General features: G+C 50.7%; 2 protein-coding genes and 1 long non-coding RNA gene across 4 annotated transcripts in view; all 3 read left to right on the top strand.

The window, feature by feature from the left end:
- Positions 1–1,305: 1,305 nt before the first annotated feature.
- LOC112632850 lies at positions 1,306–5,056 on the top strand. Its single transcript, XR_003121455.1, has 4 exons — positions 1,306–1,414; positions 2,564–2,681; positions 4,157–4,366; positions 4,794–5,056. It is a non-coding gene; the product is annotated as an uncharacterized LOC112632850 (long non-coding RNA).
- Positions 5,057–12,718: 7,662 nt separating this feature from the next.
- AP5S1 (adaptor related protein complex 5 subunit sigma 1) lies at positions 12,719–18,963 on the top strand. 2 transcript variants are annotated; one of them, XM_025398953.1, is made up of 3 exons: positions 12,719–13,049; positions 14,574–14,765; positions 17,527–18,963. In XM_025398953.1, exons 2-3 carry the CDS (start codon positions 14,590–14,592, stop codon positions 17,951–17,953), a joined length of 603 nt encoding a protein of 200 aa, XP_025254738.1. In that variant the 5' UTR covers positions 12,719–13,049; positions 14,574–14,589; the 3' UTR covers positions 17,954–18,963. The 2 variants fall into 2 exon arrangements, with proteins under 2 accessions (XP_025254738.1, XP_025254737.1); XM_025398952.1 differs by having other exon boundaries at positions 12,719–12,952.
- Positions 12,751–22,624, top strand: part of MAVS (mitochondrial antiviral signaling protein) — a 51,529-nt gene continuing 41,655 nt past the window's right edge. The window contains exons 1-2 of the mRNA XM_025398950.1: positions 12,751–12,952; positions 14,574–14,765. The gene's annotated coding sequence lies outside the window, so the exon portion shown is untranslated. The remainder of the gene's footprint in view (positions 12,953–14,573; positions 14,766–22,624) is intronic.

Here is a 22,624-nt window from a genome sequence, read left to right on the forward strand (position 1 = left end):
TTATGCCCAAGAGCTTGGTCTTCACTCCTGGTTCAGAGCCCTCTGCAAGAACACAATAGGTGGGAGTTATTGGGGTGTGGTTTTGGTCTTGGGGCTGGGCTGTGCTCAGGGAGGGAAGGGACCTCAAGGCTTCAGAAGTCCCCCCCACCTAGCAGGCAGCGATAGAAAGGCGAACGTTTATTTGGTGAGAGGATTTGCCCCAGAAAAGGGGAAATAGTTGTGCAGACCCCTGAGAAAGGGAGATGGAGGAGGGGAGAGGATGGGCCCCGGGCACCATCATGCTGGCATGCCTGCTCCACCCTAAGTGCTTAGGGGGTCTTGTGAAGCCACCCTTCCTCCTGGTTTCACAGAGGAAAGCGGCTTCAGAAGCTCAGAGAAGGCATTCATTTGCCCCAGGTCACACAGAAGCAGCCATTTCAGCCTTCCCAGGAGTATCCCATCCCTCCTTAATCCCAGAACAGCCAGGCGGGTGGGGCTGGGCAACCTCACTTCTGCTGTGAGCATCCTCTTCCCACTCCGAGATCAGGCCACGTGGTGAGAAGGAAACATGGGCTGAGTGTCTACAATGCCCAGGCCTTGTGCCAAGTGCTGACGTCCTTGGCCACATCTGTTCCCATTGTAACTCACCATCGGAGTCTTAGCTGTAGCCATGGGATACTTAGTATGCTCTAGACACTTTTAGATATAATGTCTCCTAAGCCCACCCAGCAGGTATTCAGCTCCTTTTGCAGGAGAGATGGGGGCATTGGTCAAGCCAGGAGACAGCTCTTCCCTAAGAGAAGGCCCTGGTGCTGACATCTCTGCTGAGGAGGCAGGAGCCTGGGCCTGGGAAAGGGGGTGCTGTGGGCTTGCCTCTCAGTTTCTGACTCGGGACCCCCTCTGCCCTGGAAAGTTCAGGGAGAGAGGGGCAGGGGTGTCTTGTCTCCCTTCCCCCTCAGCAAGAGAAGCTGTAACTTTCTTCCTGGATGTGCTAAAGGGAAGTGGATCAGGCAGGAAGGCAGTTTAAAATCCCAGGCTGCCAGCCAGCTTTAAAAGTTGTTTAGCTTTGGCCCGGGTGGGGCAGGAATTCCAGCCTGCAGGAGTTCCGAGCAGCCACGTGCTGCCAGCTCACATGGTTAGAGAGCTGCATGGGGCTGGCATAAGCACAGACAGCCAGTGGGGGGAACAGTGGTGTCTGGAGGGAATGGGGAAGAATCTTCATCCACTTCAATGTCTGAATTGTTCACCTGGTAACTTTTGCCATGACAATTTTACAAATTAAGGTTTTCTTTTAAAATTGGGGAATAATCGACATTTCATCAAGGGCACAGATCTTCAGCGTGGAGCATAGACCCAAAGGACCACCACGAAGCTCATTATGTAGGACATTTCCATCAATTCGGGAGGCTCCCTCCCAGTTACCCTCACTCCAGAGGTAACTACTATTTTGACCTCTGTCAGTAATTTAGTTTTATCTGTTCACGAGCTTCCTATAAATGAAATTATACAGTGAGTACTCTTTTGTCTGGCTTCTTTCACCCAGCACAATGATTTTGAGATTCATTATTTTGTCCTGTATAGCAGGAGTCTGTTTCTTCTTCATTGCTGCATACTATTCCACTGTATGAATATACCCCTACTCTCTCTCTCTTTTTTTTTTTTTTTGAGATGGAGTTTCACTCTTGTTGCCCAGGCTGGAGTGCAACGGCACGATCTCAACTCGCTGCAACCTCCACCTTCCAGGTTCAAGCGATTCTCCTGCCTCAGCCTCCTGATTAGCTGGGATTACAGGCCCCTGCCACCACACCCAGCCAATTTTTTTATTTTTATTTTTATTTTTAATTATTTTTTTGAGACAGAGTCTCACACTGTCACCCGGGCTGGAGTGCAATGGCATGATCTTGGCTCACTGCAACCTCTGACTCCCGGGTTCAAGCGATTCTCCTGCCTCCGCCTCCCAAGTAGCTGAGATTACAGGTGCCTGCCACCACACCCAGCTAATTTTTTGTATTTTTACTAGAGATGGGGTTTCACAATGTTGGCCAGGCTGGTCTTGAACTCCTGACCTCATGATCCACTCACCTTGGCCACCCAAAGTGTTGGGATTACAGGTGTGAGTCACTGTGCCTGCTCTCTTTCTCTTATCTTTTAAAAAATACTTATTTATGGCCGGGCATGGTGGCTCACGCCTGTAATCCCAGCACCTTGGGAGGCCAAGGCAGGCAGATCACCTAAAGTCAGGAGTTCTGACCAACATGGTGAATCCCTGTCTCTATTATATATATATACACACACACACACACACACACATATACATATAATTTATTTACTTATTTTTATTTCTTTCGAGATAAGGTCTTGCTCTATTGCCTAGGCTGGAGTGTGGTGATGTGATGTCAGCTCACTGCAACCTCTACCTTCCAGGCTCAAGCGATCCTCCCACCTCAGCCTCCCCAGTACCTAGGACTATCAGTGCATGCCACCACAGCTAATATTTTTTGTACTTTTTAATAAAGATGAGGTTTCACCATGTTGCCCAGGCTGATTTTTTTTTTCTTTTCTTTTCTCTTTTTTTTGGAGACAGGGTCTCATTTTGTTGCTGAGGCTAGGGTGCGGTGGCACAAACGTGGCTCACTGCAGCCTTGACATTCTGGGCTCAAGTGATCCTCCTATCTTGGCCTCACGAGTAGCTGGGACCACAGGTGCGTGCCACCACACTCAACTAATTTTCCTTTTTTTGTAGAGACAGGATCTTGCCTTGTTGTCCAGGCTGTACTTGAATTCCTGAGCTCAAGCAATCCTCCTGCCATGGCCTCCCAAAGTGCTGGGATTACAGGCATAAGTCACTGCTCCTGGCTTGTTTCAAAATTAAAATGAAAAACTTACATGCAGTAAAATTAAGTCTTCCTTTTTTTTTTTTTTTTTTTTGAGACAGAGTCTCGCTCTGTCGCCCAGGCTGGAGTGCAGTGGCCGGATCTCAGCTCACTGCAAGCTCCGCCTCCTGGGTTTACGCCATTCTCCTGCCTCAGCCTCCCAAATAGCTGGGACTACAGGCACCCGCCACCTCGCCCAGCTAGTTTTTTGTATTTTTAAGTAGAGATAGGGTTTCACCGTGTTAGCCAGGATGGTCTCAATCTCCTGAGCTCATGATCCGCCTGTCTCGGCCTCCCAAAGTGCTGGGATTACACGTTTAAGCCACTGCGCCCGGCCAAGTCTTCCTTTTTTTTAGTATATGTGCTGCCAAAGTTAGTGCTAAAATTTCCCCTTTTGCGTGTACAGTTGTGAGTTTTGACAAATATATACAGTTGTGTAACCCCCAGCACAATTGTGATACAGAATATATTCATCCTACCCTTGATGTATTATTTGGGCCTGTTACAAATTGTGCTGGAAACATACCCAGGAGTGGAGTGTGTACATTTAACTTTAGTATTTTCCACACAGTTTTCCAAGGTCCTTGCACCAACTTACCTTCCTACCTACCAGAGTTCTAGTGTTCCACAGTCTAGACAAAATTGGTAAATGTTGCTGGGCATGGTGGCTCACGACTATAATCCCAGCACTTCGGGAGGCCAAGGTGGGCAGATCACGAGGTCAGGAGATCGAGACCATCCTGGCTAACACAGTGAAAACCCACCTCTACTGAAAATACACACACAAAAAAATTAGCCAGGCGTGGTGGTGGGCGCCTGTAGTCCCAGCTACTTGGACCCAGGAGGCGGAGCTTGCAGTGAGCCGAGACTGCGCCACTGCACTCTAGCCCTAGACACAGAGCGAGACTCCGTCTCCAAAAAAAAAAAAAAAAAAAAAAATTGGTAAATGTTAATTTTACTCTCTTAACCAGAAAATGTGATTGCTGTATCTAGCAAAGAGATCTGTTAGCTGTCAAGTGCTGAACCCACATATCGGGATGTGGTGGTGGCAGGCATTTAGGTGTCACAGACTCAGCCAGTTTTCTGACTCTCCTATGTTGAAAGATGAGGCTATATTAGTCTTAGTCTTGATTTGTTCTCAAGTCAGATTCTTCAAAAATCAAAGACCCTCTTTGGAGTTCATTAGCTGTATGTTAATTGCCTTGAGTCCTTCTGCTGACAACAGCCCACAACCATCTAGAAAACTTATGATTTCTACAAAGTCTTGATCCTGGAATGGAGCACACAGCCCTTGGTCTCCCCAGGCCATGATACTGCTGGTGGTGCAGAACGAAGTTTAGACAAGGAGGTGCATGGCCACAAGCAATCTGGAAACGATCAGAGGCCAGTTGCGTAATGATGGAGAAGCCGCTGTTTTGCAGTCACGAAAATCATGCCTGGAGACAGAATGTTCGGGGACGTGAAATTATTCACAATCTATTATTCAAAGAAGACAGTTGATTATGGGACAGAAGGTAAGGAGCATTCCCACCCTCTCCACACAGGAGGAGTCTGTGTGGGTGCCAAGGGGCGCAGCGAGGGTTGCCTCGGCCCCACCCAACCCACACTGGCACGCACAACCCTGGGAGGAGTGCCAGGCTCTGAGTCAGCTGGGCCTGGGGCAGCAGGAGGGGAAGGGGCCTCACGTGGCTGGGCCTCCTCTGCCTCGTGGGGCCTCCTGGCTCTCAGCCCTGCAGGCAGTGCGGCTGTTTGAAAGGACAAATCACACATGGCCTAGTTCTCCTGGGGCCCAGCCAAGACTATGTTCTTGAAGGATGGCGGAAGGGAGGGTGCCTCCTAGGTTGGGATTGGGAGCACTGGGGAAGGAGGTCATCCAAGCATAGGGCGGGGAGGGAGCTCTCAGGGTTGGGTCATAGAGGATGATCAGGGATGGGGTTGCAGGGATGCTATGGCCTTCCAGAGCTCCAGGGGAAAAGGGCCGAGCCAGCCCTTGGGATGACCATGAGAGGACGGGGGGAGACAGGGAAACACAAGGGGAGTAGAAGGCTTCAGTAGAAGATTTCAGTAGAGGCTGAAATCTACTGATATGTACACCTCCAAGGACACATGTGTCACATCAGAATAGTTGCGAATCCCACTGGGCCTCTATTTCCTCATGTGTAAAATGGGAATAATAAAGTTCCTACTTCACAGGGCTGTGGATTGGATCAAATGAGCTGATGTGTGCAAAGCACTCAGAACAGGGCCTGCTGATCGGGTGCAGTGGCTCATGCCTGTAATCCCAGCGCTTTGGGAGGCCAAGCTGAGAGGACCACTTAAAGCCAGGAGTTAGAGACCAGCCTGGGCAACATAGGATGATTCTGTTTCAAAAAAGAACAAGGGCATCTACAGCAAGTGCCATACAAGAGGCTGCTCTGGCCATTATTGCTTAGGGCCAATGTAGAGATTGACAGGGGATCAGAAAGGTTAAAAGGACATGCCTAGGCCGGGCGCGGTGGCTCAAGCCTGTAATCTCAGCACTTGGAGAGGCCGAGATGGGCGGATCACATCGAGACCATCCTGACTAACATGGTGAAACCCCGTCTCTACTAAAAAATACAAAAAACTAGTTGGGCGAGGTGGCGGGCATCTGTAGTCCCAGCTACTCGGGAGGCTGAGGCAGGAGAATGGCGTGAACCCGAAAGGCGGAGCTTGCAGTGAGCTGAGATCCGGCCACTACACTCCAGTTTGGGCGACAGAGCGAGACTCCGTCTCAAAAAAAAAAAGGACATGCCTGAAAACATTTAATTAAAGGAGCCAGTCTGAAGGTTTCCTTCTCTTTATGCACATGGACAAGATTCTGGGTGATGGGTCACAGGAGAAAAGCCCAGTCTGGCAGGTCGCAGTGGCTCCCACCTGTAACAGGGAGGCTGAGGCGGGTGGACTGCTTGAGCCCAGGAGTGCAAGACCAGCCTGGGCAACAAAGCAACACCCTGTCTGTACCAAAATGTAATTTAAAAATGAGCTGGGTGTAGCACGTGCCTGTAGTCCCAGCTACTTGGGAGGCTGAGGTGGGAGGATCACTGGAGCCCAGGAGTTCAGGCTGCTGAGCTAGGATTACACCACTTTGCTTGCTCCAGGCTGGGCAATAGAGCAAGACCCTGTCTGTAGGCCGGGCGTGGTGGCTCACACCTGTAATCCCAGCACTTTGGGAGGCTGAGGCGGGCAGATCACGAGCTCAGGAGATCGAGACCATCCTGGCTAACACAGTGAAACCTCATCTCTACTAAAAATACAAAAAATTAGCCAGGCGTGGTGGCAGGCACCTGTAGTCCCAGCTACTCGGGAGGCTGAAGCAGGAGAATGGCGAATAGCGTGAACCCGGCAGGCAGAGCTTGCAGTGAGCCAAGATTGCGCCACTGCACTCCAGCCTGGGCGACAGAGCGAGACTCCATCTAAAAAAAAAAAAAAAGGCCCTGTCTGTAACAAAATAAGCAAAGCTCAGCTGTGGTGTGTAGGAAGCAGCAGCCTATGCAGCAGTACAGGTAGCAGTTCGGAAGCTGCAGAAGGAGTTTGGTGGAGACAGAAGATGGGAGAGCTGTAGGAGTGCCCAATGGGAGGCTCCCCACACAGAGTGCTGCCGTGTCTGAGAGGGTCCAGGGAGGTAGAGTAAAGGAAGGGACAGAGACTGCCCGACTTTGGCCTCCTTTATTCTGGGGCAGCCATAATCCACCCAATTTCAGTCCACCTTGATCTGCAGAAAAGCATATTCCCTTTTCTTAGTTTCCTGCTTTGATCTTTGAGAAATGACTAAACACTCTTATCAGGGAGGCATTAAGAAATCCACCTTTGGCTGGGCATAGTGACTCATGCCTATAATCCCAGCACTTTGGGAGGTCAAGGCGGACAGATCCCTTTAGCTCAGGAGTTTGAGACCAGCCTGAGCAACATGGTGAAACCCCATCTCTACAAAAAATACAAAAATTAGCCAGACGTAGTGGCATGTGCCTGTGATCCCAACTATTCTGAAGGCTGAGGTGCAAAGTTGGCTGAAGCCCAGGAGGCAGAGGTTGCAGTGAGCCAAGATCATGCCATTGCACTCCAGCCTGGGTGACAGAGCGAGACCCTGTCTCAAAAAAAGAAAAAAAAAAAAAAATCCACTGCCTGGAACTAGCAGATTCTACCTAACTGCTCTCCCCACATCCAGAAATAGGTGGTTGCTGGTCTAGCTTGAGGTCTCAGTTTCTGTAAAGAGCATCAATGTGGCTGGGCATGGTGGTAAGTGCCTATAGTCCCAGCTACTGGAGAAACTGAGGTGGGAGGATAGCTTGAGCCTAGGTGTTCAAAGCCGTAGGACGCTATCATCGTGTTTGTGAATAGCCACTACACTCCACCTTGGGCAACATAACAAGACTCCATCCCGAAAAAATAAAAAAATAAAAAATTCACATCAATGTGTTTCCAGCTGGGCACCAGTGGAGCTCCAAAAGGCAAGCCCTGGCTGGGCGTGGTGGCTCACACACCTGTAATCCCAGCACTTTCGGAGGCCAAGGTTGAAGGATTACTTGGGGTCAGGAGTTTGAGACCAGCCTGGGTAACATAGTGAGACCTTGTCTCTATAAAAAATTTTTAAATATTAGCCAGGTGTGCTGGGGTGCAACTGTAGTTCCAGCTACTCAGGAGGCTGAGGCAGGAGGACTGCTTGAGTCCAAGAAGTTGAGGCTGCAGTGAGCCGAGACTGCGCCATTGCACTCCAGCCTAGGGGTCAGAAAGAGACCCTGCCTCAAAAAACAAACAAATAAAAAGGCAAGCCAGGCTGCCTCTATTGTGGGGGTAGGCCCCACCCTATGTGGATAGAAAGTGGAAGGCAGGCGGGTGGGAAGGTGGGAAAGGGGCCAATGTGAGGGGGCAGGGAGGGGCTGTGGGCAACCTCCTAACTTGGAGGACCACTGAGAAATGCAGGGTTGGGGGGTGTGGCGATGGGCGCCTCTCCCCACAGTCAGAGGGAGGGGAAGGGAAAGAACGAGGGAGGCGTGGCCCCTCTAGGTAGGTGGGCAACCAGCCACCCGTTGCCTTCAAGCTCCTCTTTTTTTTTTTTTTTTGTAGTGCTTTATTTTACTTTTCTTTCTTTTCACTTTCTCTGTCACAAACAAACACACAATCCCACATCTCCACCCACTGGGTGCCCAGCTCTGCCACAAGCCCTGGGCTAACCCCTGTAAAAGCCTCACACACGGCTGGGCACGGCGGCTCACGCCTGTAATCCCAGCACTTTGGGAGGCCAAGGCAGGTGGATCACTTGAGATGAGGAGTTCGAGACCAGCCTGGCCAACATGGTGAAACCCCGTCTATACTAAAATTATAAAAATTAGCTGGGCGTGGTGGTAGGTGCCTGTAATCCCAGCTACTCAGGAGGCTGAGGCAGGAGAATCGCTTGAACCTGGGAGACAGAGGTTGCAGTGAGCCAAGATCACACCACTGTACTCCAGCTTGGGTGACAGAGCAAGACTGTCTAAAAAAATAATATAAAAAAGCATCACACACATGAACATGCACACACGGCCGCAACACACTCAGACTCTTCTGTTTCGTCTTCAGGGGAGGTCTGGCAACCACAGGATGTCCTGCTGGTTCCCCCTGCCCTCTGAGCTGCCCCACCTGTTTTTCTGGTGCTGATCAAGTCCTCTCTGATACCTTCCCATGTATGCTGCTGGATTAATGGTTGTCAACATTTATTGACGTATTGAGTGCCAACTAGGTGCCAGGCTCCACCCTGTCCACTTCACATGCTGCACTGATTAGGAGTGCATTAAGTTGCATGTAACAGAAACCCCACTGAGCAGTTTAACCACATAAATGTCTGTACACCTCACTCAACAAGTAGACTCTGCAGCATCTCCGGGGCCGAGGCTCCTTCCTGCCTCACTGTTCTCAGCACACAGTTTTTGGTCCTAGGGCCACAAGAAGTCAGAAAATGGCACTGAGTCTGCCTCCCTTATTTGGAAAACAATGGCTTTCCTGAGGCCTCACCTAGGTGGCTCCTACAGTGCCCCACTGGCTGGGGAGGATGCAGAGGCATTTCTGATTGGACCCATGTCCTCTAAATAAAGGAGGGCCAGGGTACCCTGAGTCCAGGAAGGCTGGCTTCTTTTCACCCTTTGTATTTGCTCTGATCTAGTCCTTATATCCAGAATGCTTTTCCTGCCAGCTGCAGCTACTGAATTCCTACCTCTCTAGAAAGCCCAGTTCAGATGCTCCCTCCTCCACACAGTCTTCCCAGATTGCTCCTCCAGAGTCCTCCCCACTTCTGAATCTGTTGGTCATCTTGACTCCTACCTGCCTCGGCCATTGCATCTGTCTGCACAGAGCCTGATGGGAACTCTAAGCACCCAGAGGATTTTCCCAGCAGAATGAGTGGATGAGCACACGAATGAATGGTGCATTCTCGCTTTTAGGCAATCTCCATCCTTTGCAATATTGTTCAAGTGCTCCCCGCACCTACAGTCCTCCCCCAACCTCTCTTACTTCCATGGTGGCTACTCCAGGGACCAGAGCTCATGTCCCTGATGCCTTCCACTTGGCACTGTGCTGTGTGACACTGGCCACATCAGGGAGCATCTCTGAGCCCACTTAGTTATCTGTCAAATGAAAGGCTATGCTCTAAATTTCTTCTCATGCTAAAAAACTCAACCCTGCCGGAATTCAAGCCTTGGGGCAGGGGAAGGATTCTATCACATTCTTATCTTCCAGTTTAAAGGCAGACTTCAAAGTAATATCATTTTAGTGGGATTGTCACAGCCATTATTAAAGTTTTTACTGAATCTAATATATAGAAAAGTGCATATATCTTAAGTGTCCAGCTTGGTTAATACTTAGAAAGAGAATATACCCATGTAATCACCACCCAGATCAAGACTCAGAATGTGACCATCTCCTAAAGCTCCATGCCTCTCCAGTCACTGCCTCCCCAGGATAACCACCATTTTGACTTGTAACAGTGCAGCATGGCTTGCCTAGATTTGGGCCTTTATGTTATTGGAGTCACATGGCATGTACACTTCTGTGACTGGCTTCTTTCACTGAACATTGTGTCTGTGAGAGTCACTCATGTTGTGTATTATTAGTTGTTCTTTTCCATTGCCCTATACTATTCCACTGTACGAGTATACCACAATTTATCCATCATTCCATAACTTACGGATATTTGAGTATTTTCCAGTTTGGGACAATTAAGAGTAAAGATATTGGCCGGGCATGGTGGCTTACGCCTGTAATCCCAGCACTTTGGGAGGCCGAGGCGGGCGGATCACGAGGTCAGGAGATCGAGACCATCCTGGCTAACACGGTGAAACCCTGTCTCTGCTAAAAATACAAAAAATTAGCTGGGCGTGGTGGTGGTGACACCTATAGTCCCAGCTACTTGGGAGGCTGAGACAGGAGAATGGTGTGAACCCAGGAGGCGGAGCTTGCAGTGAGCCGAGATCGCGCCACTGCACTCCAGCCTGGGCGATGAGCAAGACTCCATCTCAAAAAAAAAAAAAAAAAAAAGAGTGGTGCAGCTGGGTCATGGAGCAGTGAGGTCACCATCAGTAGCCACTGATGGGCTTGCTGTTTTAGATGATGTCTGAGCTAGCAGGCATAGACATTCCCACTGTACCCAGAACAGACTCTCAGAAGCATGGGTTGGACCCAGGAGAGCCCAGCGGCTAAGGAAAAGGGATCTCCCAGGGCACACCCACAAGCACCCTCCAGCAAAACCATCAAGTGAAAGCCCCACTCCCACCAGGGTGAGGAAGCCCTCCATGCTACCACCTCCATCTGGGTCTCCCATTGTCCTCTGGAGTACTAGCTTAAACCAGCCTCTCACAGCTGTCTCCTCCACACACCTCACGAGGCCAGCCCTCTAGTGGTGAGAAACTTGGTGTTGACTCACTGCCTGAGGAGTGGACAGAGGCTGGGAAACTGTGTTCCAGATGCCAGGTGGCCCCCAGCAACCAGAGCCCTCTCCTTGCTAGCTCTCTGCTGTAATCAGCTGGCAGACACAAGCCCTGGCTGAGAGCGATAAGGACTGGGCACCAGGAGCTGTGCCAACATCACTCCCCAGCTTTGTAGCTGAGGCCCCACAGTCTCTGGGCTTGCCGCAACACCCACACACATATTTATGTGTTGTCACAGGCTTTGGCCAGGCCCTGGCCACCTGCAGCTTCCCTTCGGCCACCTCCTAACCTACCCTGGCTCCTATGGCTGAAGGGGCCCAGAGTGCACTTTCTCAGGGGGTGCTGCTCTAGGATTCCTGCCTGGGCCACCCTGCCCTGTTCTCCTTTCTTGTCAGCAAAGAGCTCGTTCAAGTTGGCTCCAGTCCTGCATTGTGCATGGCCCTGGGGAGCGAAGATGGAAGCCATCAGCAGTATTGGTGAGACCTTCACAGGGGTGCAAAGGCCGCAGCTGAATGCCAATGGGCAGCCTGAGCAGGAAGCCTTCCTCCCATTTGGTCTGAGTATATGTCTGCAAGGGCAATTAAAAGGACAGGAAAGGCCAGGCGCTGAGACTCATGCCTGTAATCCTAACACTTTGTGGGGGAGAAGCAGGAGGCTCACTTGAGCCCAGGAGTTTGAGACCAGCCTGGGCAATACAGTGAGACCCTATCTCTACAAAAAAATTTAAATTAGCTGGGTGTATTGCCTGCCTGTAGTCCCAGCTACTTGGTGGGCTGAGGCAGGAGCACTGTTGGTGGGAGGGGGCAAGGAGGCTGCCAAAAAAAAAAAAGAAAAAAAGAAAAAAAGCCAGGAAAGGGAATTCTAGGCTGAGGGAACAGTCAGTGGGGGAGGCTCCGAGGCACATCTGGGGGACAAGGCTGAAGCCATTCACGTGCCAAGAGATAAAGGAGGTGCACCTTCATGGTTGCCGTGGGAGTGGGTGGTGGTGGTGGTGGTGGCTGGAGGAACATGCAAGTCAGGCAGCGAGGCCCAGGCAGGCCTTGTGGGGCCCCCTAACACCAATAGGCCAAGCCTCCAAGTTGGGGCTTTTACCCCATTGTAAGGCTCTACAGGTTAGTGTCACAGTGCCCCTTTCAGGTTTAAGGTATAAACCTCTTCCCTGTTGTTTTGATGGCCTCCAGTCAAGAAGGGGGCTTGCTGATCAGCCCTACTAAGCGTTCGCCCTGGGTGACACTCTACAAAGTTTCACTGGGGCCCAATGAAATTGACAGATCTGCCAGACAGTGAGAGTTCGGAAGCAGCGTTCGAATAGTTCTGCGCCGATCCGAGTGCCAGCATTAACCCGCTGCAGGAACCTATACATTCAGAATCTGCGCAAAATACACATATTTGTATTGAAAATCCGCGCAAAATATACATGTACCTAAATATACATATTTACCTCCGAAGTCGTAATTTCCGGGGGTACAGCCCAGGAATGTACATTTGAACTGATGCCTCAGTAATTCTCACGCATGTTGGCCAGGTAAGAACTCAGTCGCAGCCCGTAGCTGTGCGGCTCGGCCTAGGTCCACCCGCCGCCCGCCCCCGAGCCTCCTAAGGCCGCAGGCCAAGCACCCCTCCCTCGGGGGACAACCAGGCCCCGGCCTTTTCCACGGACTCCGCGCTCCGGGTCGCAGCGCCCCCTCGCGGTCGCCGAAGTCGGCAGCCTGGGGCTCGGCTGGTCTAGGGCTTCGAGCGGGAACGCTTCGAGCCCGCAACGGGAGTGACGAGCATAGTTTCTGCCGGCAGCTTGGGGAAAGAGGGTTTCTGTCCCTCTGCGAGGCCAGCCCACGGCGAGGGTCCAAGCATCAGGAGATGCAGCCGGCACCTGGCTCCCACAGCACCGCCCTGGACATGAGCACTGCGCCCAACCCGAGGCGTCAGCTGGCGCGCGCGCCCGCGATCGACGTGCGCAGGCGCCCACAGGCCGCGCAGCCGCCATTGCTCTCCTGTCACCGAAGGGAGTGTTTGTTGGCAGTCCGCGGGCCCGGAAGGAAGGGTGAGGCGACGCCTCGACGACAGCGGACCGGAGCTGCAGGGGCAACACACTCAGGGCGGGGTGCCCATTTAGGCCTGGCTGACTGGAATAAGAAACTACAACCCCCGAAGTGCATTGCGCCTCAGGGTTACGGAGGCAGTGTTGTAAGCTATCTTGACCGCTACCATTTCTCTGGTGGAAGGGGGGACGCGGCGGCGCGGAGTGATGACGCGCTCTTCCTGCGGCTGGAGGGTCGCGGAGGTCAGCGTCCGGGTGCTGGGCTCCGGTTGTCGAAGTGCCTTTGCGAACCTGCTCTTTGACGAGTTTAAACTGACGTCTATTTAGCCTTAGTTACAGATACCCACTGACTGTGTACTTGCCGTCTTTCAACTCCCGGGCCGGCCACTGAGCCAACCAGATAACCATTACTGTTATTTAGTTTTTATTTTGAGACAGTTTCAAGTAACTCCTGTATGCACTTTGATGAGATTCACGAGTTGTAACCTCTTTTACCCTATTTAGCTTATGATTTCCTCTGTTTTTCTCTCTGCCTTTTTTCTTCCCTGGACCATGTGAGTTAGTTGCAGATGTGAAATCCCGTTGCGTCCATATTTAGAGGCACATCCGTGTTTGTTTTCTAAAAACAAGGACAAGCGTCTGCATTCAAAATCGGGTAACATTGATCAAGACTTTTTCTGACCCATAGTCCATATTTAAATGTTTTTAAATGTTTTTATTAGTGTCCTAATAATGCCCTTTATGGAAATTATCCTTTTCTTTTTCTTTTCTTTTCTTTTTTTTTTTTTTGCGACAGAGTCTCGCTCTGTCGCCCAGGCTGAAGTGCAGTGGTGCGATCTCGGCTCACTGCAGCCTCCCCTCCCGGGTTCAAGCGGTTCTCTGGCTTCAGCCTCTCAAGTAGCTGGGGTTACAACCATGCGCCACCATGCCTGGCTAGTTTATTTTTAGTAGAGATGGGCAGGCTGGTCTCAAACTCCTGACCTCAAGTGATCCGCCCACCTAGGCCTCCCAAGATGGTGGGATTACAGGCGTGAGTCACCACACCTGGCCCAAATTACCCTTTTCTTGGTTCAGGACCCGATCCAGGAGCACACATTGCATTCAGCTATATGGTCTCTTCAGTTTCCTTCAGTCTGGAGCAGCTTCTCAGGTTTTCCATGACCTCATGACCTTGACGCTTTTGAAGATTCCTGTTGTTTTGTAGAACTAGGTTTAGGCTTGTCTGAGGTTTTTGTTTGTTTGTTTTTTCAGTTTATGCCTATTCTGCTTGTGTATGTCTGAGGTGTTTTTTTTTTTTTTTTTGAGACGGAGTCTTGGTCTGTCGCCCAGGCTGGCGTGCAGTGGCCGGATCTCAGCTCACTGCAAGCTCCGCCTCCCGGGTTCACGCCATTCTCCTGCCTCAGCCTCCCAAGTAGCTGGGACTACAGGCGCCCGCCACCTCGCCCGGCTAGTTTTTTGTATTTTTTAGTAGAGACGGGGTTTCACCGTGTTAGCCAGGATGGTCTCGATCTCCTGACCTTGTGATCCGCCCGTCTTGGCCTCCCAAAGTGCTGGGATTACAGGCTTGAGCCACTGCGCCCGGCCTTTTTTTTTTTTTTAACCACTGGATTCTGTTATGTGATACTGTTCAGATGCTGTTGTTCAAAGTGTCCAGCCTCACCAGCCTCTGGATACACTCCCAGACACTGCCAGGTCAGCCCCTTCCTATGGTTGCCTCTCCTGCTGGGGTTCACTCTCACCTTACCAAGGTCTCTGGCTTCACTGTAGCACCCACCCTGGAGCCATGGTCCACGCCTTCCTCATTCACACCTTGAGGGCCCCGAATACTGAGGACACGGGACTTTGCCGAGTGCTCTACTCCTGCGTCTTTGGTGCTGAGAAGTCGCCTGATAACCCACGGCCGCATGGTGCAGAAAGGGACAGGCTTCTCCGGAAGGAACAGATTTTAGCTGTGGCCAGGTAACCACACAGCCCAGCCCCAGGCCTTCATTGAACACGTGCCTGATTGTAATAGGTATTCTCAGGGAGTGGGGACGCAGATAAATAGGAGGACTAAGAAGCAGAGAGGAAGTTTTAGAGTGGCATTTCCTAGGGAGTCTTCCACAGCTTTTCATAAGTGTTATGTGAAAACAGTTAAATAAGTAATTCTGTTATCATCATTGTTAGTATAATTAGCATTTGTTCAGCCTGTAAGTGCTAAGCATTTGTATTCTGAATATCTTATGTATATTAACTCATTTAACCCTCATAATAGTCTTTCGAGATAAGTATAGTTATTATCTCCACCTTACAGATGAGTAAACTGAGGTACAGAGTGTTTAAGGAATTTAACCTGTCCAAGGTTACGCAGCTAGAAAGTAGCAGAACTAACATTTGAGAGTAGGCCGGGTGCGGTGGCTTATGCCTATAATCCCAGTACTTTGGGAGGCTGAGGTGGGCGGATCACCTGAGGTCAGGAGTTCGAGACCAGCCTGACTAACATGGAGAAACCCTATATCTACTAAAAATACAAAATTAGCTGGGCGTGGTGGCGCATGCCTATAATTTCAGCTACTTGGGAAGGCTGAGGTAGGAGAATCACTTGAACCCTGGAGGAGGAGGTTGCGGTGAGCCAAGATTGTGCCATTGCACTCCATCCTGGGCGACAAGAGTGAAACTCGGTGTCAAAAAAAAAAAGGGTTTGAGAGTAGGCAAGCAGACGGTACAGATTTTTTTTTTTTTTTTTTTTTGAGATGGAGTCTCGCTCTGTCGCCCAGGCTGGAGTGCAGTGGCCGGATCTCAGCTCACTGCAAGCTCCACCTCCTGGGTTTACGCCATTCTCCTGCCTCAGCCTCCCAAGTAGCTGGGACTACAGGCGCCCACCACCTCGCCCGGCTAGTTTTTTTTTTTTTTGTATTTTTTTTAGTAGAAACGGGGTTTCACCGTGTTAGCCAGGATAGTCTCGATCTCCTGACCTCGTGATCCGCCCGTCTCGGCCTCTCAAAGTGCTGGGATTACAGGCTTGAGCCACCGCGCCCGGCCTTGTTTTTTGTTTTTTTTGAGATGGAGTCTCGCTCTGTCACCCAGGCTGACTGAGTCTCGCTCTGTTGCCCAGGCTGGAGTGCAGTGGCGCGATCTTGGCTCACTGCAAGCTCCACCTCCCGGGTTCACGCCATTCTCCTGCTTCAGCGTCCCGAGTAGCTGGGACTACAGGTGCCCACCACCACGCCCAGCTAATTTTCTGTATTTTTAGTAGGGACGGGATTTCACCATGTTAGCCAGGATGGTCTTGATCTCCTGACCTCGTGATCCGACCGCCTTGGCCTCCAAAAGTGCTGGGATTACAGGCATGAGCTACTGCGCCCGGCCAACAGTTTAAACATGCTTTTCAGTGCAGTACTTAACAGGGCCTTTAGTATGCCTGTAGACTTTATGAATCTCTTTTTTTTTTTTTTTTGCGATGGAGTCTTGCTCTGTCGCCCAGGCTGGAGTGTGGTGGCAGTTTGGGCTCACTGCAACCTCCACCTCCCAGGTTCAAGCAACTCTCTTGCCTCAGCCTCCCAAATAGCTGGGATTACAGACATCTGCCACCATGCCCGGCTAATTTTTGTATTTTTAGTAGAGATGGGGTTTCACCATTTTGGCCAGGCTGGTCCTGAACTCCTGACCTTGTGATCCACCCACCTCGGCCTCCCAAAGTGCTGGGATTACAGGCGTGAGCCACTGCGTCCAGCCCCTACTTTATGAATCTCTAAGGAAGAGAGAGAGTGTGGTACATGAGGACTCCAGAAAGCCAGGGATCCAGATCACAGTTTGGAATATACTGTTCCAGACTGGGGTGGCTAGCCTTGGCTCTTCCCTCTCAGACCCAGCCAGAGCTGGCAGGTGCTGGAGCCTCCTGGACCTCTGCATTCTGGGTGGGGTGGCACCACTCTGGGGCAACCGTCTGCCAACTCCTGCCTTCCCCTTGTTCTTCTCATTCTCCTTCCCCTCCCTGTAGCTCAGAAAACCAAATATATGCCTTTGAAACCAGCCTGTGCATGGCTCAGACTGGAAGGTAATTCAGGAAAGATCAAAGGGAGCGTCTAAGAAGCCTTGTTGGTCCAAAGGAAGGTCTTTCTTTCATACCTGGAGAGGGTTGCAGAATAGGGTGGAGATTGGACAGCCTATGTTGGGCAATGGTGTTTATTTTCTTTTTTTTTTTTTTAAATTTATTTTTTTAAATTAATTTATTTTTTATTATTATAATACTTTAAGTTCTAGGGTACATGTGCATAACGTGCAGGTTTGTTACATATGTATACTTGTGCCATGTTGGTGTGCTGCACCCATCAACTCGTCAGCACCCATCAACTCGTCATTTACATCAGGTATAACTCCCAATGCAATCCCTCCCCCCTCCCCCCTATGGCGTTTATTTTCTTCCTCATCCCTTTCCTTTATGTGGAGAAGGCCTCTGTGAAGCAGGTGAGGGCAGGATCTTCTTCCTGTGGTGCTCTTTTTCAGCCCAAGGAGCTGGGTTGAAAACCTGCCCTCTTGGCCACATGGAATAAAGTGGTTCAGGACCTGGAGGCTCACACTTCCTGATTCTGTGGCCCTGGGCAGATCACTTAGTCTCTCTAGTCCTCAGTTTTCTCACTTGAGATATGGGGATGATGGTAGCTCCCAGCACCAGGGTTGGTTATGAGGTTGACAAAGTTGGTGTGTGAGCCCACCATCCTGACCTGCCCACTCTCTCCAGGCAGGTGGAGTCAATGTGCCGGCTGCAGCAGCAGGCGTCCGGCCGGCCCCCCATGGACCTGCAGCCGCAGTCCTCAGATGAGCAAGTGCCGCTGCATGAGGCCCCACGTGGGGCTTTCCGCCTGGCGGCAGAGAACCCTTTCCAGGAGCCACGGACGGTGGTGTGGCTGGGCGTGCTCTCATTAGGCTTTGCCCTGGTGCTGGACGCCCACGAGAACCTGCTGCTGGCTGAGGGCACCCTCCGGCTGCTGGCACGCCTCCTCCTTGACCACCTCCGGCTGCTGGCCCCCGGTACCAACCTCCTGCTGCGGGCTGACCGCATTGAGGGCATCCTCACCCGCTTTCTGCCCCATGGTCAGCTGCTTTTCCTCAATGACCAGTTTGTCCAAGGCCTAGAGAAGGAACTCAGTGCTGCTTGGCCCCGCTGATTCCTCTTTGGGATGGTACTTCTGAGGGCAGGCAGAGGGTGGACACACAGCCAGATGAAGCTTGGCATCTACTGCCTGCTCCCAGTTCTGATGTACTGCTATACCAGGACAAGTGGGTGACACAAGCCTGCAGAAAGGGGGCAGAGGGTGGAGGAGGTCCTGCCTATCCTCAGGTTAGTGGAACCACAGAACATCCTGAGCCTAGAGCTGCTGTGTAACCTAGACCATTGCAGTGTGGCAGCCACGCTTGTCCTTGACCCCACCTTCCTCCATCCCTGCCAGCCCTAGTGCTAGGGTAAGGAGCTGACTGGAACTCAGCCCACTCTTCTCCTTCCAAACCCACAGTCCAGGCCGGGCGTGGTGGCTCACGCCTGTAATCCCAGCACTTTGGGAGGCCGAGGTGGGTGGATCACCTCAGGTCGGGAGTTCGAGACCAGCCTGGCCAACATAGTGAAACCCTGTCTCCACTAAAAATACAAAACTTAGCTGGGTGTATGGCACCCACCTGTAATCCCAGCTACTCAGGAGGCTGAGACACGAGAATCACTTGAACCTGGGAGGCGGAGGTTGCAGTGAGCTGAGAGTGTGCCACTTCACTCCAGCCTGGGCAACAGAGTGAGACTCCGTCTCAAAAAAAAAAAAAAAAAAAACAAAAACCAACCCAGAGTCATTGAAAGACAAGGGGCCTCAGACTCCCCTGAGAGTGGAGGAGCTGTGCCTGCATGCTGGCAGGCCCCAGCCCCTGGCTTTGTGCCCACTTAGGCACTATTATCAACAAGGTCCTGCTCAGTGTCTGGCCCCCAAAGAGTTCAGAAATGCGTCTGTCAATCAGCAGCAGGATTCTGCAGCTCCTTTTATGCCAAGCTCATGCCCACCAGGCAGGCTCTAGATAAAATCATCACAGCCTTCCCTCATCTGCAGGGAGAGAAGGTGCTGTCAGGTGAATGTGAGCAGTCTAGCCTGGATGATATATTTCTCATTTTGAATTAAAAGCACTGGCTGTGTGGTTTCACCCTCTCTTTGTGAGTTTGATGCATGCATCCTGCTCCTACGAGTGAGTGCCTCTCTGGATGGCCCCCAAGCTGGGCGTCTGAGCCTTCATGGTCAAGGATCCCCCAAGGAGGCTTCTTGGGAGGCCTCCATCTCTCATCCCCACCTCACCTCTGTCTCCTTAGGGGCTTCCTTTAGATGGTGGCACACACTTTCTCCACCAAAGTATATATCACAAGTGGCAGGTGGCTGTGGCAGAGCCACCTGAGAAGCAGCGCCTGAGCCAAGAATTGGTGCGAGTGGTTTATGTGGGGCGGGCGGTGATCCCGGGAAGCAGGAAGGGGAGACAGTCCTTGTGAATGCTTGTCAAGCCTATTGGGACTGTGGTAGGGAGCTGAGTGCCTCTAGGGGCCTGCACACAGCAGTTGCCTCTGAATTACCTCGCCGGAGGGGTGGCAGCTGTGGGTGTTTGCCTGCTGCCTTTAGTCAGTGGTTACAGGTTGATCCCAGGGTGCATACATTCCCTGGCTCTTTCTGCCCCTGGGAAAAAGCCCTCAGACAATGTGGAGCTGGGCCTGCCTGTACCATGTTGAGTCCCAAAGGGATAGGGGTGGGGTACCAAAAGCTGGTAGTTAGGAGGTCTTTAATCAGCAGCTTCTAGTGAAGGTTTAAACTTACTCAGTTGGGGGGAAAAAACCACCTCAGTTTACATTGATTTTCATGATCTTCCTGTTATCAAGGAAGGTGAGGCTTTCTTGGCAGAACGAGCATCCTAGGTGCTCAGCTCCGTCTCATGCTTACCATCCATCAGTTGCCCTTTAGCACCCAGGATGGACCCACCTACACCCACTTTGGAGGCAGCACTGATGATTAGCCCTTCCAAGTCCATGGCCAAGGCTACCAGCCATGCCAGACCTTCTACCACCACTGTCAACATAATTGGGATGAGGCCACCTCTTCCATTTTATGGTACCACAAACCCCCTTGACCTTGAAGACTTAAAGGGATGTTACTCTGTGTGTGTGACCAAGTCCCACCCGTGGAAATGTCCCACAGGCCTCTAATAGGGACACCCCTTCCCTATACATGCTGTTCTCCTGGCCACCCCTCACCCCAGGCTGGTGGTCCTGGTGGATTGGCTGTGTTCTCAGGGAACAGGCCATTTTGTGCTCTATGGAAGAGCTGAAGCTTACTGATCTGAATTCTTTCTGCCTTTTTTTCAAACTGAACTTAAGGAAGAGTTTGAGACCCTGCTCCCCTGGGAGCCGTGGGAAGTTGAGGTTAGGCATGGCTGGTGTCTTGGTTCCCATGATGTGGGGCAAACTGATGCACAAGAGAATAGTAGAGACTGAGACCACACCCTAGGGCTGCTGAGCTCCAGTTCCTGTTCCAGATGCCCAGTTGGACCAGGGTTTTCTTAACTGGATGAGCTTGCCCAGCACCCTTCTCATACTTCACACTTCTGCCCTAGCACCTTGGGCTGGGTTTCCACCACAACTTATGCTCACCATATATTCATCGAGCCTCCCTTGGGCCTAATGCTCTGCTGGGTGCAATGCAAGATACAGAATGTCCCCAAGGTTCCAGGAGAGGCAGAGCTAAGGCCAGGTGACTGCAGATGACTGCAAGGCAGCAATGGTTTGAGCATCCCTGAATTGCTGCTCACAAGTGCTTTAAACACCCAAAGGAAGAAGGGGCACTTTAGTGAGGAAGGCCAAGTGAAGGAGCCAGGATTTGGAACCAACAGTGAGATGGCTATGGAAGCAAACTTGCCTCCATCTCCAAGCCTCCTCCCTTTCTTCTCTCTGCCCCAGGAACCCTGGCCAAATCACACATCCCTCAGCTTCCTGAGAGAACTAGAGACTTTGAGCAGCTGGTAGTGTTACCAGTGTACCTCCACAAACACTCCTGGGACAACAGGTGATGACAAGAGGACGGTAGAGCCCAGAGAAGAGAGCTTACCTGGAGGGAGGAAGAAGTCACAGGTTTTAAGCAGGAACTGGCCTGCATGTATGTGGATCACTGATTGGGAGGGTGGTGAGCCCTGGGATAGGATTGGATCATCATGTCTCCTCTAGGGCAGGGTGGTTTTTTCTAGCCCTGTGGCACTACTCACTGTACAGCATCCCCCAGAGCTCAATATTTTCTTTTTCTTTTTTTTTGAGATGGAGTCTAACTCTGTCACTCAGGCTAGAGTGCAGTAGTGCAATCTTGGCTCACTGCAACCTCCGCCTCCTGGGTTCGAGCAATTCTCCCGCCTCAGCCTCCCAAGTAGCTGGGATTACAAGCATGTGCCACCATGCCTGGCTAATTTTTGTATCTTTAGTAGAGACAGGGCTTCACTGTGTTGGTCAGGCTGGTCTTGAACTCCTGACCTCAGGTGATCCACCCATGTTGGCCTCCTAAAGTGCTGAGATTACAGGTGTGAGCCACCACCCCTGGCCTCAATCTTTTAAACAATTATTCCTATATTTTATTTTATTATTTTAGTTTTTTATTCCTATATTTTATTGTAATGCAGTTAACTGTGTTTGTCAGATGCAATACTCTGTGACCCATTGACCAAGTCTCTGTATATTTATTACCATGATTGAAGTGGCTGTGACCGTTTCTTAAATAGACTTTATTTGTTCAGTGCAATTTTAAGTTCACAGTAAAACTGAGCAGAGGGTACAGAGAGTTCTCGTTTACTCCCTATCCCCACACATGCACAGCCTCCCCTATCACCAACACTGGGCACCAGAGTGGTCATTTGTTTAAATTGAATGACAGTGAATGACAGGTCACTATCACCAGAGTCCATGGTTTACATTAGAGTTCACTCTTGGGGTTGTACGTTCTATAGGTTTGGATGTATTTTCAGTGATATGCATCTACCATTATAGTGTCATACAGAAGAGTTTCACTGCCCTAACAGTCCTCTGCTCCACCTATTCATCCTTCCCTCCCCTCAACCCTTAGCAACCATTGATCTTTTACTGCTTCCACAGTTTTGCCTCTTTCAGAATGTTGTATAGTTGGATTCATACCGTATATGTAGCCTTTTCAGATTGACTTCTTTCACTTAGTAATGTGCATTTAAGATTCCTGCAAGTCTTTTCATGGCAGAATCATGAGCTTGACAGCTCATTTTAGAAGTACTGCTGAATAGTATTCCATTATGTAGATGTGCATTATCTGTTCACCTACGGAAGGACATCTTGGTTGCTTCCAAGTTTTGGCAGTTATGAATACAGCTGCTACAAACATTTGTGTACAGGTTTTTGTGTGAACATAAGTCTTCAACTCCTTTGGGAGTAGAAATACTCATAAATACCAAGGAGTATGACTCCTGGATCCTGTGATAAGAGTGTTTCATTTTGTAAGAAACTGCCAAACTGTCTTCAAAAGTGGCTGTACCATTTTGCATTCCTATTGGCAGTTAATGAGGGTTTCTGTTGCTCCACATCCTCTGAGGCATTTGGTTTTGTCACTGGGCTTTGGCCCATTCTCTTTTATTTTTTTTTCCTGAGATGGAGTGTCCTTTGTCATCCAGGCTGTAGTGCAGGGGCACTATCTCACCTCACTGCAACCTTGACTGCCTGGGTTCAAGCGATTCTCCTGCCTCAGCTTCCCGAGTAGCTAGGACTACAGGCACGTGCCACCATACCTGGCTAATTTTTTTTTTTTTTTTTTTTTTTT

Source organism: Theropithecus gelada, chromosome 10 (assembly GCF_003255815.1).
Source record: "Theropithecus gelada isolate Dixy chromosome 10, Tgel_1.0, whole genome shotgun sequence".
Classification (NCBI taxonomy): Eukaryota; Metazoa; Chordata; class Mammalia; order Primates; family Cercopithecidae; genus Theropithecus; species Theropithecus gelada.